Source organism: Nycticebus coucang, chromosome 4 (genome assembly GCF_027406575.1).
Source record: "Nycticebus coucang isolate mNycCou1 chromosome 4, mNycCou1.pri, whole genome shotgun sequence".
Classification (NCBI taxonomy): domain Eukaryota; kingdom Metazoa; phylum Chordata; class Mammalia; order Primates; family Lorisidae; genus Nycticebus; species Nycticebus coucang.
Window position 1 is genome coordinate 89,594,416 of NC_069783.1, and position 17,851 is coordinate 89,612,266.

A 17,851-nucleotide genomic window follows, 5' to 3' on the forward strand; every position below is an offset into this window, starting at 1 on the left:
TCTCCATTTCTCTTCTTCTTTGAGGGTTTGGGAGCGTTTGAAAGCTTTGTCTTCAATGTCAGAAATCCTTTCTTCTGCTTGCTCCATTCTGTTACTGAGGGATTCTACTGTGTTTCTCAGATCTTTGAGGGATGCAACTTCTTATCTCAATATGTCGAATTCTTTGGTCATTTGGTCTTTGAATCTGTTGAATTCTTGAGATAACTTTTGGAATTCTAATTTGATCTTATTTGCTATCCAGATCCTGAATTCAATTTCTGACATCTCAGCTATTTGTTTGGGCATGGGGTATTGTGCTGTTTCTGCCCCATTGATCCTTGGGGGAGTTGATCTACTCTCATCATTCATATTGCCAGAGTTTTTCTGTTGATTTTGCCTCATGATTGTTTTTCACCATTGCCTCAGAGTTGTCCTCAGAGTTGGGGAGGTGTCTCTCCAAGATTAGACCCCAGCGGGATCACTCTATTGTTGCTGAATCTTTGTAGGGAGTGTCCCTGTGTAGTTCCTCTGGGGTTGCTCTAGCTAGGGAGTTCTGGTTGTGGAAGCAGCTCCGGTTTGTGACACACCCGGATCCAGCAACAGGGCTGGGGGTGGTGTGCATGGTTCTGGGAGTGCCAGGTGCCCAGTGACTTTGGCACAGAGAGCCCAAGGCTCCAGCAGTCTCTGGCCAGGAGAAGAGCTCTGCGCAGAGGCAGGGAGGGCTCCAAAGGGCACGCAACTACCAAAGTCCCTGTCCAGATGAACGGGCTAGTGTGGAAGCTGGGAGGACACAGGAGTGAGGACGCAGGGTTGTGTGGCTCCCGCAGTTCCTGGTCAGGGAATGTGGAAGCCTGGTGGGTGTGGGTCACTGGTCGGGAGTCGCTGGACAGCCCTTATGGAAGTCTGGGCGGAGCCAAGCCCAGGAGTTTGAGGTTGCTATGAGCTGTAACGTCACGGCACTCTACCCAGGGCAACAGCCCAAGGCTCCAGTGTGCCAAAACCAACTCACTCTGCCCCTAAGGATTAAGGCTGTAGGGCAGCTCAGCCCCCGCCTTTAGGCTGCTCAGTCAGTAGGTTACTTTGACCCACCCAATCCTTGCTCTGAGACCCTGAGGGCAGAGCTTGCTGGGGCAGTTCTTTTGCAATGGCTTCCTGCACCCAGCTCAGTGGCTCAGTCTGGGGCCCCAGACAATGCCCAAAGTTCTCCACACTCCTGCTCAAGCTCTCCTCAAGGCAGTTCAACTGAATGCCAAGTCCAAGAACACCGAAACAGTTCACAGGTAAGGCCTTTCCGGTTTGCAGTCTCACTGCTGCGTATACTTACGGTTGCCAGCGTGATTAGGTCGATCGAACACACGCAACCACTTGCCAGTTTTCCACTGTTTTTGTCCTCTTCTTGGGGTCCAGAAGTCCCTTGCTGGCTCCCTGTATCCTCAAAAGGATGATTATAGGCAGATCCCACCAGCCAGAAATGCCTGGAGTCTTGTCTCCCCAGACTCGCTGTTCCCAGTTGCAAGGAAGCTGTTACTCGGCCGCCATCTTTAATCTCCTAATCAATTATTTCTTTTATGAATTACACCTTTGATGTCAAGTCTAAGAACTTTTTCCCCAGTCTCAGGTTTCAAGGATCTTCTCCTAAGTTTTTTCCTAAAAGTTTTATAATGTTACATTTTACCTGAAAGTCAGTAATCTATTTTGAGTTCATTTTTTTTTTATAATGTAGGAGACTTGGGGGTTGAGGTTCCTTTCATTGACTGACTGTTCTATATTATTCCAGCACTAATTGTTAAAAAGCCTGTCTTTCTTCCATTGAATTGCTTTTCCAACTTTGTCAAAAATCAGTAGGGCCTTCCAACTTTGTCAAAAATTGCACAGGTCTGTGGCTGGGTTTCCTGTTTGGTCCATCTGCCCAGGTGTCCATCTCTTCACCAGTGGCGCAGTGTACTGGTGACTACAGCTACACCTAGGGTCTTAACACTGGGAGCAGCCCCTCCTCTCATTTGAGTCTTTTTTTCCAGAATTTTATTGTAGCTATTCTATTCTGTGCCTTTCCATATAAACTTTACCATAAGCTTGTCTATGTCTACAGAAAAACTTTGCTGGCTATTTTTCCCCCATTTTTTGTAGAGATAGGTTCTCACTCTTACTCAGCCTGGTCTCTGAACTCCTGAGCTCAAGTGATGCTCCTGCTTTGGCCTTTCCAAGTGAGGCACCACACCTGACCTTCTCTTTTTGTAGATATCTTGAAATTTTCTTGTAGACAGACATGAAATGTGCAAAGAGGGGCAGTTTTACTTCTTCCTTTCTAAACTCTATGGCTTTAATTTATTCTTTTTGCTTTATTGCACTACTAAAACTTCCAGCACTATGTTGAATAACAGTACTCACAGTGAACATTCTTGCTTTTTTCCAGGCTTGAGGGAAAAGCATTCAACATTCCACTAGTAAGCATGATGTTAGCAATAGTTTTTATAGATGCTCTTTTTTTGCAGTTTTTGGCCTGGGCTGTGTTTGAACCCACCACCTCTGGTCTATGGGGCCAGTGCCCTACTCCTTGAGCCACAGGTACCGCCCAGGATGCTCTTTTTTTTAAGTTGAGAAAATTCCCTTCTTTCCTAGTTTGCTGAGAGTTTCTATCACGAATATTTGTTATATTTTGTCAAATGCTTTTTCTGCATAAGTGGATATGATCATGTGACCTTTTCTGTGTCTTTTCATGTGTATTCTGCCATTGTAGGACTGGGCGCTCTGTAAATGCTGATTAAATCCTGCTGTTTGCTTGTGTTGTTCATTTCTCCACACCCTCTCTGATTTCCTGTCTAGTAGTTCTGTCAATAGCTGAGAGTGAAATGTTAAAGTCTCCACCTATAATTGTTGATTTGTCTATTTCTTTCATTTCTATTAGGATTTTTCCCAGTATGTCACAATAACATGTTGTACGGTTTTATTATTTATATATAAACATTTTTATATATATTATATTTTGTATATGTATCTGTCAATTTATCTATATATCTGTATCTATCATCATAGTCTAGTGGTATTGACATTTTACCACTTTGAGTGCAATGTGGAAAATTTATTATTTTTATTTATTTATTAATTTTTAAAACAGTCTCACTCTGTCACCCTGGGAAGAGTGCTGTGGCATCATCATAGCTCACAGCAACCTCAAATGCCTGTATTCAAGCAATCCTCTTGCTTCAGCTTCCTGAGTAGCTGGGACTACAGATACTCACCACAATGTCCAGCTAGTTTTTCTATTTTTTGTAGAGACAGGGTTTCCTTGCTCAGGCTGATCTCAAACTCCTGAGTTCAAGCAATCCACCAGCCATGGCCTCCCAGAGTGTTTGGATTACAGGCATGAGCAATGGCACCCCACCAGTGTAGAAACTTCACTTACAGTTAGGCCTCTTCACCCTCCTTGCTTCTTAAATACACTTGTCTGAAGTATTCCCTCTATATATTGAGCAATACAATTCTGTTCTTACGATTACTCTAATAATCCAAATGCTAGCAGTTTTGTTATTGTTCCACAGAACCCTTCAATTCCGTTCATTTTTTTTCCTTCTGTTTTTCAGATTGGGTAAATTCTGTTGATCAGTCTTCAAGTTCACTAATTGCATTCTCTCTCATATCCACTCTATTATTAGGGTCATTCTGGAAAATTATTATTTCATGTGTAAAAGTAATAATTGGTATCATTAATTATTGATTATTAATATTGAACTATAAGAACTATTATCATTAGTCCTCATATTTTTCAATTCTATAACTTGCATTTCGTCTCTTTTTTTAATATTTCTTTGATGATATTTTTCTATCTTTAAAATTTGTTTCAAGAGTATTTGTAATTACCTTTGAAGCACTTTTATGATGGATTCTTTAAAATCTTTGTCAAATAAATCTGATATTTTTAAAAATTTATTTGTGTGAGAATCTGTTAATTTTCTCACTTAAGTTGTAATTTTCCTGGTTCTTTTACGGCAAGTGATTTTTCTATTGCATCTGGGGTATTTGGATAATATATTATGAGATGCTGTTGCATTTACCCTTGAAATATAACAAAAGGTCCTGGTGGGTGTGTTCACCTTCCTGCTGAATCCCACCAACACCTCCCTGATGAAAGAGGAACACTGACTCATTTTTGCAGACTGGTCCAGGTATAAGTTCAGCACCCTGTTTACACTGCCGACACCAGGATACAGAAGTGGGGAAGCAGGGTGAGAGTCAGCTCTCTTCCTACCACCTAATTGTGCCTCACTGATGCTGGGTGAGGCAGAGTCTCAGCTCCTCACCTGCTCCTGTTAAAACCAAGGGAAGGGGAAGCAGAGTATTAACTACCCCACTTTCTACCGCTTCATTCTACTGACCCCAGGTACGGTTGGAGACTCAGCTCTTCAACAATGTCCCCTTTGGGGACTAGGGAGCAGAGAGGGGAAGAATCAAAGTACCCTAACTCAGCTCTGCACTGCCTGGTCTAGTTTCCTCTCATCATGTGGGTGTGGAACTTCTGCTCCTCATGGACCCACCAACACCACAGACTGGGAGAATATAGAACGATGACCATTCTCCACTCACACTTCAGTCTAATTGATGTCAGGTGGGGGTAGGAACTCAGCTCAGGGTGGGTCAGCACATCGGTGATGAGCTCCACTTGACATCACCTCATTGGTTCCAGGTAATTGGGAGGATCAGTGAGAATGGGGCTATTCTATCTTAACAGGCCAAAAGTCCCTATTATTCTTATTTAAAAACCCCAAATTATGATCACTTACTATATACAGTAAGTAGTTGCATAATGACATTTCAGTCAATAATGAACAGGTCTATAACTGTGGTCCCTTAAGAGTATAATGGAACTGAAAAATTCCTATTCCTTAGTGACATTACAGTCATTGTAGCCAGTGTAATGTCATAGTGCAACATATTACATTTTCTATGCTTAGACATGTTTAGATGCACAATTACTTAAATATAAAAATTGCGTTACAGGTTCCTACAGTATTCAGTTCAGTAACATGGGGTACAGGTTTGTAGCCTATGAGAAAACAATAGCCTATGCCATTAGCCTAGGCATACAGTGGGCTATGCCATCTAAGCTGGAGTAAGCACACTCTATGATGTTCACCCTGTGACAAAATTACCCAATGACACATTTATTCACTTTCACACATTAGCCAATAACCCTAACCCTATCATCAGGCGATATTAGACTGTATAATTTTGTATCATTTTTACTTACCATTGTAAGTTTTTAATTTCTGTTATAAATGTAACTTTTGCAAGTATAATTTTAAAGGTTATATAATTTCCCCACTGAATGGCCAGAATATGATTTATACAGTATAATTATTTTCTTATTGTTGGAAATTAGATTCCCATATAATTATCATTTTATGTATGCATGTATGTATGTATTTACTTTTAGAGACAGAGTCTTACTTTCTTGCCCTCAGTAAAGGGCTGTGCTGTCACAGCTCACAGCAACCTCCAGCTCTTGGGCTTAGGCGATTCTCTTGCCTCAGCCTCCCGAGTAGCTGGGACTACAGGCGCCAGCCACAAGGCCCAGCTATTTTTTGTTGCAGTTTGGCCGGGGCCGGATTTGAACCCGCCACCCTCAGTTTATGGGGCCTGCCCCCTACTCACTGAGCCACAGGTGCCGCCCTAGATTCCCATATTATTGCTATAATAAATAATGTACTGATAAAATGTTTGTGCCTTAAAGTTTTCTATATTTAAGTTTATTAGCTTAGAATAGTGTCCTAGAAGTCAAATTACACATAGTCCAATATCAGCATGTGAGAGGACGGCCCCTTGTGCCCTCACTAACACCAGGACTTCAGCATATTTAAACTTTAAGTTTAAACATGAGCCAATTTGATAAAACAAATAAAACAGTATTGCGATATTTCCTTATATGCCTCCTCCTGGTCATTAGTGAGGCAGATCAGCTATCGTCCTTTTGTAAATGGGTTTTTCATGTCTTTTGCCTGTTCTTCTGAGGCCCTTACATATTTAAGATCTTACTTAATATGTACAAGTAGTTTCCCAAGCCAAGATATAATTCAATATCAAAGACCAGCTAAGAGAGAGATAATTTAATCCTCCATTTAGTCACTGCAAATATCAAGTGTCTAATGGGAAAGCACCTGCCAGTTAAATAAAGACATCGGATAAAGATAAAACACAGTTATCTGCTTTCTGGATAACTCCTGATCTTGAAAATTATGTCATTTAAAAAGAACATTTTCTGAATCTTACCTGAAGCATAACAATGTTGTCACCTTCAAAAGTTACAAACACATCTGTGTCACACTTTAAGCCTGAGATTCGGTTTTCCATCATGTATCCCTATTGCAGAAAAAAGGAAAAAGAAACCCTCATTTTGAATGTGCAACCCATCATTTTACAGGATGAACATTTTCTTTGAAATTAAAAAATATACATAAAATCAAAAAGAAGGAAATAACCATATTTTTCCTTCCCAGCATAACTACTGTACAAATTTAGATCACTCATATTAGCTTGTGGTTCCTAAGTATTATTTTGGGTCTTACCTTAACTGGCAGTAAAAACATTCAAAAACAGGCATGTCACATTTCTCCAAAATATTTCAATACTGGCATGGATGTGAAATATTTCAATGCATTATACTATTTTTTTCTTTCTTCCAAATCTTATGAATTGTAATAAAAGTCAAGATATTAGTGATCACACTTAACCACAGGCAGGAGAATGATGCTCCCTACCCCTGACAACCTTTCTAAAAATTAGCAGTGTACCTACAAAACTTCGTGGGAAGTAACAGAAAAATCTTAAATTGCCATTTGTCACTCTGCATCTTAATATCCTCAAATACTCAACACCATAAATCCACACTCCAGCTGATTTTTTTCTTTGCTTTGCTTTTTTAAAAACTCCCTGAAATCATTATTCAAATGGCAATAAGCCACTGCTATTTTCCAGGTGTGGGTAGTGCTTCTGCACACAAATGGGAGAATCAGCTGCTCAAGGGAAAGTAGGGCCTGCCCCAAGCAAAACATAAGGGAAGCAAAGCTTGCCTTTGGTTGGCCCCAGGTCCTTCCCCTTCTGAAGGCCTCTGCACCAGCACCTTCCAGCTCATTGAACCTTTCCCATTGTCCAAATTCACTTCCACAAATCACTCCTGCCAAAGTCTGTTGTAAACCACCGTGTTGTTACTTCTCTCAGAAGCACTTACAGTTAGCCTTTTAGCTCCAAATAAGAAATGACAGGTTTCCCCTGCTAAAATTTCCAAACCAAATGGGCCCACAGGAGTCGTGTTCTGCAATCCCCAGGCACCCCAAAGGAGACCTGCTTCCCTTCTGAAAATGCCCCCAAGGGTCCCAGAAGTCTGGTCTTCCAGAGTCCTACTGCCTGCAGAGCCTTGAAAGCTTTGAGCATCAGCCCTGCTCCCACAGGAAAGCCACCCTCTAGGGCTCAGCCACTGTTCCTTGCCCCACAGCATCATGATCTGCTGGACGGTGTCACTACCGGCGGTGTACAGAAGTGAGGGAGTCTTCATCACAAACCCCACAGGATTCTTAATTACTTTCATAAGGTGAAATTGATTTTATTTACAGATAAATAGATCAGTGACATATCCAACCAGAAGTTTATGTCTTCCCACCCCCAAATCACAGAGTTAAACCCACCTTATGAGTAACCCGCAGGAAATCAGGTTCTGATAGAAGGTATTCATGGCTCAGAGTGCTTCCCCTCCCCCAGACTGGAGCTGATTCACCTCATCCTTCTAATTTGATCATATATTAAGTGCCCACTATAAGCCAGATACTATGCTGGGGCCTTATACAAACTTCATTTATCTCACTTAATCCTTTTCATCCTCACTACTGTCCTGTGAGGTAGGCATTACGCCATTTTATAGATGAAGAAAGTGAGGCTTAGAGACTGTGTTTGAAAGTTCTTGAATCACTCTCAAGTTCTGGTGTGGAAAAAGATGAACACTAAATCTACCACGTTGAACAGAGGCTGTTAAATCTAGAGACATAGCTGTTGAATGCTCAAAAATGTGGAAGAAATAAAATGCTTTTATTGCTACACATTTTGCTGTGGTGAGCTGAGGTCCTGCAATCCTGATCCTTCTTCAAAACCCAGGTAAGGCCTCAAGCCAGTCTGAAAGTGTCCTCACTCCACCAGGCTGGATCCTGAGGTTTGCCCTGTTGTCCCCAAAGCCCCCTCTGTCTGTGTTCTTCAACTAATTCAGGAGCCTCATCTGCCTGGAGTAGGCTGGTAGGCCTGGGTAAGCCAGGATGAAGTATCTGGACTGAGTCCATTTTTGTATTAGGTAGAAAAGAGTGATAGGCCCTGGACAGGGCGGGGGGCCCCTCTACAGGGAGTTGGGCTAGGTACCATACTTTCTTCTCCCAAATTCATCCCTCCCAGAGTCAAATGTCCTCAGTGAGAATCTGCTTCTGCCTCCTCAGTGCCCCCAATACCAAGGGACATACTCTTCCCATGGTGTTGTCCAGAGGAGTCTGAAGTTTTCTGGGGAAATAACCATGCCCACTCCTGCCACAGGGCATTTTCCCTCTGACCTCCAGCCCTCAGACACCCTCACTCCCTGAGGATTCTGTCTCATTTCTCCAAGCCTCAGAACTGTCTTGGTTTTAACTGGGGGCCACAGATATTCCCTCAGCACACACCCGCCTTCTCAGCTGAGGTGGTGCTGGTTACAGTGGGAGGGACACCAAATGAATCGTGGTTCTTCCAGCTGCCACGGACAGCTCTGCTCACAGACTGGCCTACCAGCCAGGCCTGTGGGGCTCCCCAGGGATGACGCGTGGCTGCTGCGGCCTCTCTGGGGTGGGTTGGGCTGGGCTCTCACTGTGTACTTGTCTGGTGGGAATCTCTCCCTTGCAGGACCTGATCATTTGGCCCTCAGTATATCTCAGATGAAAACTGAAAATTTACTTCGGAAAGGACTATGAAAACAGTATAGAAAGCACATTACAGGCTGAATTGTGTCCCTCAAACTTCATATGCCGAAGTCCCAAACCACAGTACCGCAGAATCTGACTATATTTCAAAATAGGACCTTTACAGAACTAAGATTGAAGGAGGTAATTGGGTGTCCCCAGTTCAATATGGCTGACGTCCTTGTAAGAAGAGTATAGGACGCAGACACACACACAGGGATGACCCTCTGAAGACACAGGCAGAACACGGCCATCTGCCAGCCAAGGAGAGAGGCTTCAGAAGGAACCAACCCTGCCCACACCTTGATCTTAAACTTCCAGCCTCCATAGATGTGAGAAAATAAATTCCTGTTGTTTAAGCCACCTAGTCTATGGAAGTTTGTAAGGCAGCCCTAGAGGACCAACACAGTGTATATGTGAAGTTTGTTCAAATCTGATTTGTTCATAACCAGAGTTAAGTCAATGTTAGCGGCTTCTCCAACATGAACAAATATTTTGGAGTCTGAGAAAATCTTTTTCTAAGCCATCATCTCCAAGCACTTGATAGCACCTTAGGTTTCTGTTACAAAATGACATTTTGCGTCTTTCCACATCAGACTCCTACACAGGGGCATTTATGTGTATACTCCCTATTCTTACTGAGGTGGGGGGAACTGGGAGAAAAGGGAGTTTGGAAGAAGAAGGATTCATCCAGAAGAAAGTAAGCAGAACCCCACCCCATGAAGAGAGCTCACGTTCAGTACACGGTTACCCTGCTCTCTGCCTTCTGGGTTACATCGAGCCTTTTAGCAACTAATTGTGAGAGTCACTAAGGTTGTGGCCTATTTCAGTGAGATCCCCGCAAAACATATTTTATGATTCAAACTTTGTACAAGGGAAGTTTAATATTTTCCTGCTGTTTTTAACATTGCTGAATTTTTTTTTCTGTATGATTACATTTAATAAATGTATCAGAACAAATTAGAAACAGGCTTTCTTCCTCCCTTTTAAACAAATTGAGGGCAAATTTTGTTAATATGAAGAAGAAGAAACAGATGAAATCAATCTTACATAATTGTTAGGGGAGGGCCAATTAAAAATATAGAGGCTAACCTGCCCTCTGTGCCTTAGAGCTGTATAACTTTATCTGTATATATCTCCACTGTTCCCTGTGGTGGAGAACCTGGATGGGTGGGGAACCAGGTGTGGCAATTCCCTACAATACCTTCTATAGCAGCCAAGATTTGGGCTAGGTCTTTGATTCAGAGTTCAGGTTCCAGAGGACATAATGATGGGTTATCCCACCCTGCCACATGTTTTCAGGTGACCCTGTTGATATTGCTCTGCACTCTCAGGATTTATGACCTGAGAAAATCCTTCATCACCAAATGCACACCAAGGCTCCCTGTGTCTCAGGCACTGTGGGAGGGAGAAAATCCTTCATCACCAAATGCACACCAAGGCTCCCTGTGTCTCAGGCACTGTGTGAACCTTACAGTGAACCACAGACATGGCCCCGGCCTCATAAGAGAGACAGGCATTGATCAGGTAGACAAAAAAAAAAAAAAAAAAAACGGTAAGAAAAGTCTGTGGCAAGTTCCAGAACAGAAAACATTGGGGTGTCTGTGAGAAAACAAAAAAATAGTAAGAGAAGCATCTTCCAACTTGGATGCCACAGAAGGTTTTCAAAGCCTTGTTTAACTTGGAACCTTGGAGGAGGGAATTCAGCCAAGCTAGGAAGGGTCTGATAGAGCTGCTCAGACACCCTGAGGCACGAAGGGGCACAGAAGAAGGCTGGGCTGCAGGTGGTTGGGGAAGGAGCGTGGCTCAAAGAGAACGTTGGGGAGCAGTCAGGGGTCAAATCACTTGCAGCTTCAGGAGCCATCTTGGGGATTCATTTTATGTTAGTTTAGGCGCAATGTAAAGTTAAAAATAAATTCTAAGCTTTGGAGTAAGATGATTTGTGTTTTTAAAAGATGATTCTAACTGCTGAACAAATCATAGACCATATGTACTGAGAGAGAGAGGGAGAGAGAAGAGAGCAGCTGATGGTGTAGGGTCTGTGTGGAGGGCTTGGCAAGAGGAGGATATGCCTGAGAAAGAGGGAGGTGGCCTATGACAAGCAAGTAGATGGTGTGGGATTGACAGGGTGGAGAGGCCTGAAGGAGCAGTCTGCTGGTGGAGAAAGCTCCAGCGCTGACACATGAATGAGAATCAGGGAGGCATCTCAGTGGACCAGCAAAAATGAAAGTTAGATACAAGAATCTGGAGATGTGAGAAAATGTCTGGGATGGAAATATAAATTAGAGCACCCTCACCACAGAGGTAGTATGAAAAACCTCGGGAAGGGACGTACCACTGGAGCACTGATTTTCAACCAGTGTGCCATCCATGATCCATGAGAGGATCTTAGGTGGGCTGTGAAAAATTGTCAAGACCATTAATTAAATTATTTCTGAAAGAAGTTTAAAGCATGGTAAGTATATTCTTTTTTTTTTTTTATCAACATAATTTAAGTGTACCACAGAAGTTTAACTATAGGTTCAAGTGTGCCATGGGATTAAAAAAAAATATTGAAAAACAATGCACCCCACCCCATGAAGAGAACGCATGTTCAGTACACGGTTACCCTGCTTTCTGCCTTCTGGGTTACATCGAGCCTCTCAGCAACTAATTGTGAATGTCGCTAAGGTTGTGGCCTATTTCAGTGAGTTCCTCACAAAACATATTTTATGATTCAAACTTTGCACAAGGAAAGTACAAAGATCAGGCAGAGGGAAAGGGAGGAAGCAACATGGCAAATGGAGCAAGCCAAGAGCTGGCGTCCAAGAGCAGACAGCAAGTGTGTCCAGGAGGGAGCGTCTACAGTAGTGAAGTCTGAAGACTAGTGACTGGCACATAGTAAGAATGCAACAAATGTTGGTTATTATTATTATTTTAAGATACTAGACATTAGGAAACTGAAAAATATACTAAACTAATTCTTGAGTCACTAATAAGTGATCATGAAAATTAAAAAACTTAGAATCGATAAAATGAAAATTGTATACATCAAATCATGGTTAATACAGCCAAAGAAGTGTTTAAAAAGAAAAGTTATAATTTCAATGTTTATGATATAGAAAGAGAAATGGAGAAAATAATAGCATTCAAATTAAGATACTATAGGCTGAGCAAGAGAATAATCCCCCAAAGTAGAAGGAAATAAATACTGAAGATAAAAATCAATGAGAATAGAAAAGCCTGATACAGAGGAAAGGATCAACAGAGCCAAAAGTTTATTATTTGGGGGAAAACAAAACAAAACAAAAATAGATCAAGAGATACGGAGGGTGGGGGAAAATAAACAATATTAGAGATGGCAAAAGGAGTATATGTAACTACAGATACGGTGGGGGTTGGAAAGACAAAAGGGAACACTTTTACACTGCTGGTGGGACTGCAAACTAATACAACCTTTTTGGAAATAAGTATGGAGAATCCTCAAAGAACTCAAACTAGACCTCCCATTTGATCCTGCAATCCCATTACTGGGCATCTACCCAGAAGAAAAAAAAATCCTTTTATCATAAAGACATAAAGACTGTTTATTGCAGCTCAATTTACAATCGCCAAAGTGTGGAAACAGCCTAAATGCCCACCAACCTAGGAATGGATTAACAAGTTGTGGTATATGTACACCAAGGAATACTATTCAGCCATTAAAAAGATGGAAACTTTACATCTTTTGTATTAACCTGGATGGAAGTGGAACACATTATTCTTAATAAAGCATCACAAGAATGGAGAATTCTGATAGGAGGACAATTGATGACCCAGTACACAGTAGGGGGTGGGGGACGTGGGATGCAGGGAGAGGGAAGGAGGGAAAAAGTTGGGGGCTCATGGGTCATGTGACACACCTCTTGGGGACGGGACACAATAAGAGGGACTTTACCTAACAAATGCAATCAGTAACCTGGTTCTTTGTACCCTCAATGAATCCTCAACAACATAAATTTATCTTACCTAAAATCAAAAAATAAATAAATAAAAAGATAAAAGGGCACCATGAACTTTAACTGATAAATTTTATTAAACTAAGAAGAAATTGACAGATGACTAGAAAAACACAAATTATCAAAATAGACACAAGAAGGAATAGAAAATGTGAATATCTTATAACCACTAAAGAAACAAAACCTCAGAAAGAGAACATTTGTACTCGTGGTTATTTGTACTAAATAGTCAGAGAACAGATAATTCAGTTCTATAAAACTCTTCCAGAAAATAGAAAAAAGAAGGAACACCCCAAGTCATTTAATGAGGGTGGTATATCTTGGATATCCAAAGTAGATAAGGGTGGTCCTAGAAAGGAATGACACAGGACATCCTCATGCACGCTCACAGATGAGAAAACACTAAATTGCCAGCAAACAAAATCAGCAATGTAAATGAATTAAATTCACACACACACTCACACAAGTGTGCACACCTCCCCCCCATGACTAAGTCGAATATACCCCCAAACTCAAGATTTGTTAACATTAGAAAATTTGTTAATGTAAATTCACAACATTAACAAATTAAAGGAAGAAAAGGTACAATTATCTCAATAAAATATAAGCTGATAAATAATTCTATAAAATTCAAATATATTCAACTTTAACACCAACCCAAAAAGATGAACACACAAACATACACACACACTCACTCCCAAGCCTCCTTCTAAGGGTAAAACAGACTTTCCTTCACATGATAAAGAATGTCTTCAAAATACCCACACCAAATAATATCTTTAATGGTGAAAGAGTAAACACATCCATCCCCTTTATGATGAAGAACAAAATACAGGTGCCTGTTATCAACCACTTCTTTGAACCCTTGCACTAGAGGTCCTCACCACTCTAAAAACATAGACAAAGAAACAAACGTAAATAATTGTAAAGGAAGAAACCAAGCTATTATTTTTCACAGATGCCATGACATCTTCATAGGAAACCTCAAAGAACTACAAACAGATTATTAGTTGTTGGATATAAGACCATCATACAAAATTAAACTCCATTTCTATATACCAGCTACAAAACGTTATTCAGAAAATACATATATGTATAACAGGTATCTGCTCAGCTACTATTCTCTGAGAGCTGTCTCAGCACCCACGGAGACAAGGCACCAGTAGGCATGTTCACGATACGTGAGCTCACTCCGTAACCAAAAATGACTGAGTCTGGAAGGAATCCAACTCAAATTGAGATGGGAATTCAGCATTGAATCTGCGATACATTCCATGGCCAAGGGGCAGCCACAAATGCAAAGATGAACAAGGGCAACAGGCAGAAATCAGGAGACGCAAAGGCTGAGACCACAGGTCCCTAGAGATGGAGAGACCTTCTGCAGAGACACCTGGACTCCAAACCCCATCCCAGCTCCTGGTCTTCATAAGTCCTAAATTCCAGAACATTCTCTCTTCTCTCTCCTTTCTCAGATGGATTCTCCTTTCTTGCTTGAGCAAGTTTGTAATGGACCTTTCTTACTTGCATCCAAAAGAATCTTAACTAAGCCGATCACAGATTGAGAAGTCAACTTGCGAAGCCTCCTTCTGCTCCTCCTCCTTGTTTTCTTTCTGTGATAGGCGCTAAATCCTTCTGGAGAGTTATGAACTATCTTGAGGCAGGGTAAAATGAGAAAGATCAACAATATACAGTAGATTCAAATTTGGCAAATTGGCCCAGGATGAATGCCAGCTCTCCCCATTACTCTCTCATATGTCTGGATGCGAGCCACTCCATATGAAATTTATAATCGCCTTGTTTATGCCCTTAAAAGTTTGGCCTGAGACTTGCAAAGGAATGTTGCCAATAAAATAGATTATCCTTGGGTCATTCTCGCAATTTCTCTTTTCTTTATCAGGTCAGTGGTGAGGGTCAATTTTACTGCCTGCTACTCGCTCTCCCTAATTTGCTTGACAAGATAGGGCCTGCTAACATAAGACACTCACAAAGATGACATATGGACTTTCTCACAAGAGGGCGATTTTTTCTAGGGACCACAGATAAACGGCAAAAGACACAGATTTGTTTAAAAGTCACAGATTATGTTAAATGAGTGTTAAGCACAGAACATTCATTAACACAGAACCCAGAGGGCCAGGGAACAAAGATATCAGTCCCCACAGCACCAAACAAAGGGGAGCAAAGTCCTTAATTAGGGACAATAGCCTTGGCTTTGAAGGCCTAAATTATAACCTTTGCCTCTGCACAAGTTATCTGGATAAATTATATCTCACTTCTAGTCTTAGTTCTTCCCCCCATGGGAAAACTATAAGGATAGTAATGCCTATTCACAGGACAGGTGGAGGACTTGAGGGGGTAACACGCACACAGGCCTCTAGCATTTTATCTAGCAGTGGCTCTGAGAACTGTCAGAGTCCAAAATAAAAACTTCTTTCAGAAAATAAGAGTGGATTCCTCTAATCTTAGCACAAAGTTCATTCAAAATTGAATCATTTATAGATATAGTGATTGTTACTGTGCTGTCATAAATCTCAACAGCCAGACAGGTTCCTGCGAGCATAATGCTCAGAAAGGAGCCACAGAGGTGAAGAGGAGCCTAATCCAGAGCCCAGAATGCTGGGCTTCTTCTTGAAGGGTCTCAACCCCTCCAGAAAAAGATCTCATACTGAAGAAATGGAAAGGGCAGGAGTTGGAGAGAAGCCAGGTGGTGTCCCAGAAAAATGAGGATGGAGCTAAGCAAAGAATCTGGCTGATGACGTCATGGTAACACTGAGAAGGCCCTTCTACCAGGGGGGATATGTCAATACTGGGACCCCAGACAGACCCTTCTCAGGTCTGCCAGAACCTGCCTCAGACCCTGAACTCCTTCCACCTGCCACCAGTTGCCTGGTGCCACTCACCTGCCTTGCTAACTTACCCACCCCCAGCCGGCTGGACGTGTAGCCACACATGACCACAGTAACAGTCAGCACTTTTCTTCACTCTGTTTCTTCTTAAGATATTGGATGAGGAAGTGGCCTCTGCCATGTCGGATCAAAGTCTGGCTGACCTGCTGGTCTGCTCTGAAAGATGCATGTCCAGAGCATTGCTGTGAGAATCTTGGTATTGAAACAAAGACCAGCTATTTTACCCCAGAGAACAGTCTGTAGTATCCAGGACAGAGAGGTGGCCCTCAAGTGACTGTGGAGGATTCTCTGTTCTGGATGAGCAGGGGCTGACCATGGATGGTCCAGGATTTTTGAGTCTGATTTATGCTATAGTTGTTTTGAATCTTCTTCCACCCCAGCGGGTGCCCCTGAGTGCTTTTAGCACCTTCAGAAAGCCCTCTGCCCCTCCTACACCACCCTGGTAAACCCAGAGCCACATGTGAGCATCAACAGCAGGAAGGAGGTGGCCAGGCGCCCTCAGAAGTGGAGTTAGGGCTTGGGCTGCAGCGCACAGGCTTTGAGACATCTCCCTGGGATTCCCAGTGATCTGTTTTGTTTATTTCAGGCCTCGACTGTGTTCCAAGGGTTGGTTGATGCCAGATGAATGAGGTGGTGCTGAGTGTCCCCGAGGAACTCGTCCTGGGACTGAGTCTACTGAACAAGCTAGGCTTCAGCATCTCCCTACTTTAAAAAAACTGACAAACACTTGCAGTTTCTTCAGCATTCTCTTATGCAATCATTAAATATAATTAATTAGTCATCACCCAGCTGGGTGACATTTCCAAGCAGCAAACAGCAGCTCCCTGTCTAGAAAGGAGCTGATAACCTTACCATCATGCCAGGGCAGGTTGCAGATCTTTCCTGAGACTTCAGTTTGCTCCAGTTTTGTACAGCTATTTCTTTACTCTGCTTTGGCCAGTACTGCTTTTTTGGGGGTGGGCGGGAGATCCTGGAACACACTGAGGAGAAAGGGAGCAGCTGGGAGCAGAGACAAGACGGCCCCAGAGGGCACAGCCCTCAAGGGACAAGACACACTGTGTAAGGCCCAAGGCGGGTAGCTGGGCCCCAGCACCTGCTCTACCCCAGCAGAGGGGCAGTAGGAACCACATGGTGTATTGAGGTCCCTTCCCTACTTCTGTAGACTCTGATGCTTTGGAGTCAGCACTGATGGAGGATGTGACTCGCCTTCTCGGCTCAAAGCTGCCCCTTTGAGCAGTCCCTAACCAGGAAGCTCCCACATGTGTCTTAACGGGCCACAGTGTGGGAGGAGCAAAGGGAAGGGCAGAGTTAAGATCCCACAGTGTAATCTGTTATCACATTCAGCCAAAGGGGAGGGAAGGAAAGACAAGTATTTATTGAGTAACTACCAAGTTCTAGGCCTTGAAAGATAAGGAAACTGAGGCTCCCTGTGGTAAAGTTCAAGGTCACAGGGCCCTGACCATGAGACCCCACCCACACCAAACCCAGGGGCACTCACCCCTTCCATGATAGGCCACCTATCCCATCTGTCAGAATGCCTCCTCTCCCCATGAGGCAGAAACAGTGTAGCCAGGGCCGTTTCTCCTATCCTTCTCTCGAGGAGTTCAGGAGATTCGATCTAGGCTAGCTTGAATATGGGGAAAAGAGGAAATGTGAAAGTATAGCTAACTTCAACAGTCTTAAGAGCTTTCTGGCTCTGATAAGCAAGGAGGTGAGAAACAAAGAGAAGTGGCCCAGGCCTGAGTCACGCAGCTGATCAGAGCCGGCGGCATTCGGCTCTCAGAGGCCAACTGAGAACAGCGAAGGCCGCATTCCCACGTGGGCAGGTGGAGGGTTTTCATCACATTCAAATGAGGCCAGTCTGGTTCTCCACTTACATACTGAGATGAGAAGCCGAAATGCGAAACATGTGTAAGCATGAAGCACTGGCCACTGGGACCGTCACCCTGTTGTGTGCCAAAAGCAGGCTGGGCTTTGCCAACTCCTGTTCCCGCCTCTCCCAACTCACCAGAGAGGTTTGGGGTAAGTA

General features: G+C 42.8%; 1 protein-coding gene across 1 annotated transcript in view; it reads right to left on the minus strand.

Moving 5' to 3' along the window:
- Positions 1 to 17,851, minus strand: part of ACOXL (acyl-CoA oxidase like) — a 395,512-nt gene that overhangs the window by 144,251 nt on the left and 233,410 nt on the right. Inside the window, exon 13 of the mRNA XM_053588707.1 lies at positions 6,244 to 6,333. Coding sequence (XP_053444682.1) covers positions 6,244 to 6,333 — 90 coding nt within the window. The remainder of the gene's footprint in view (positions 1 to 6,243; positions 6,334 to 17,851) is intronic.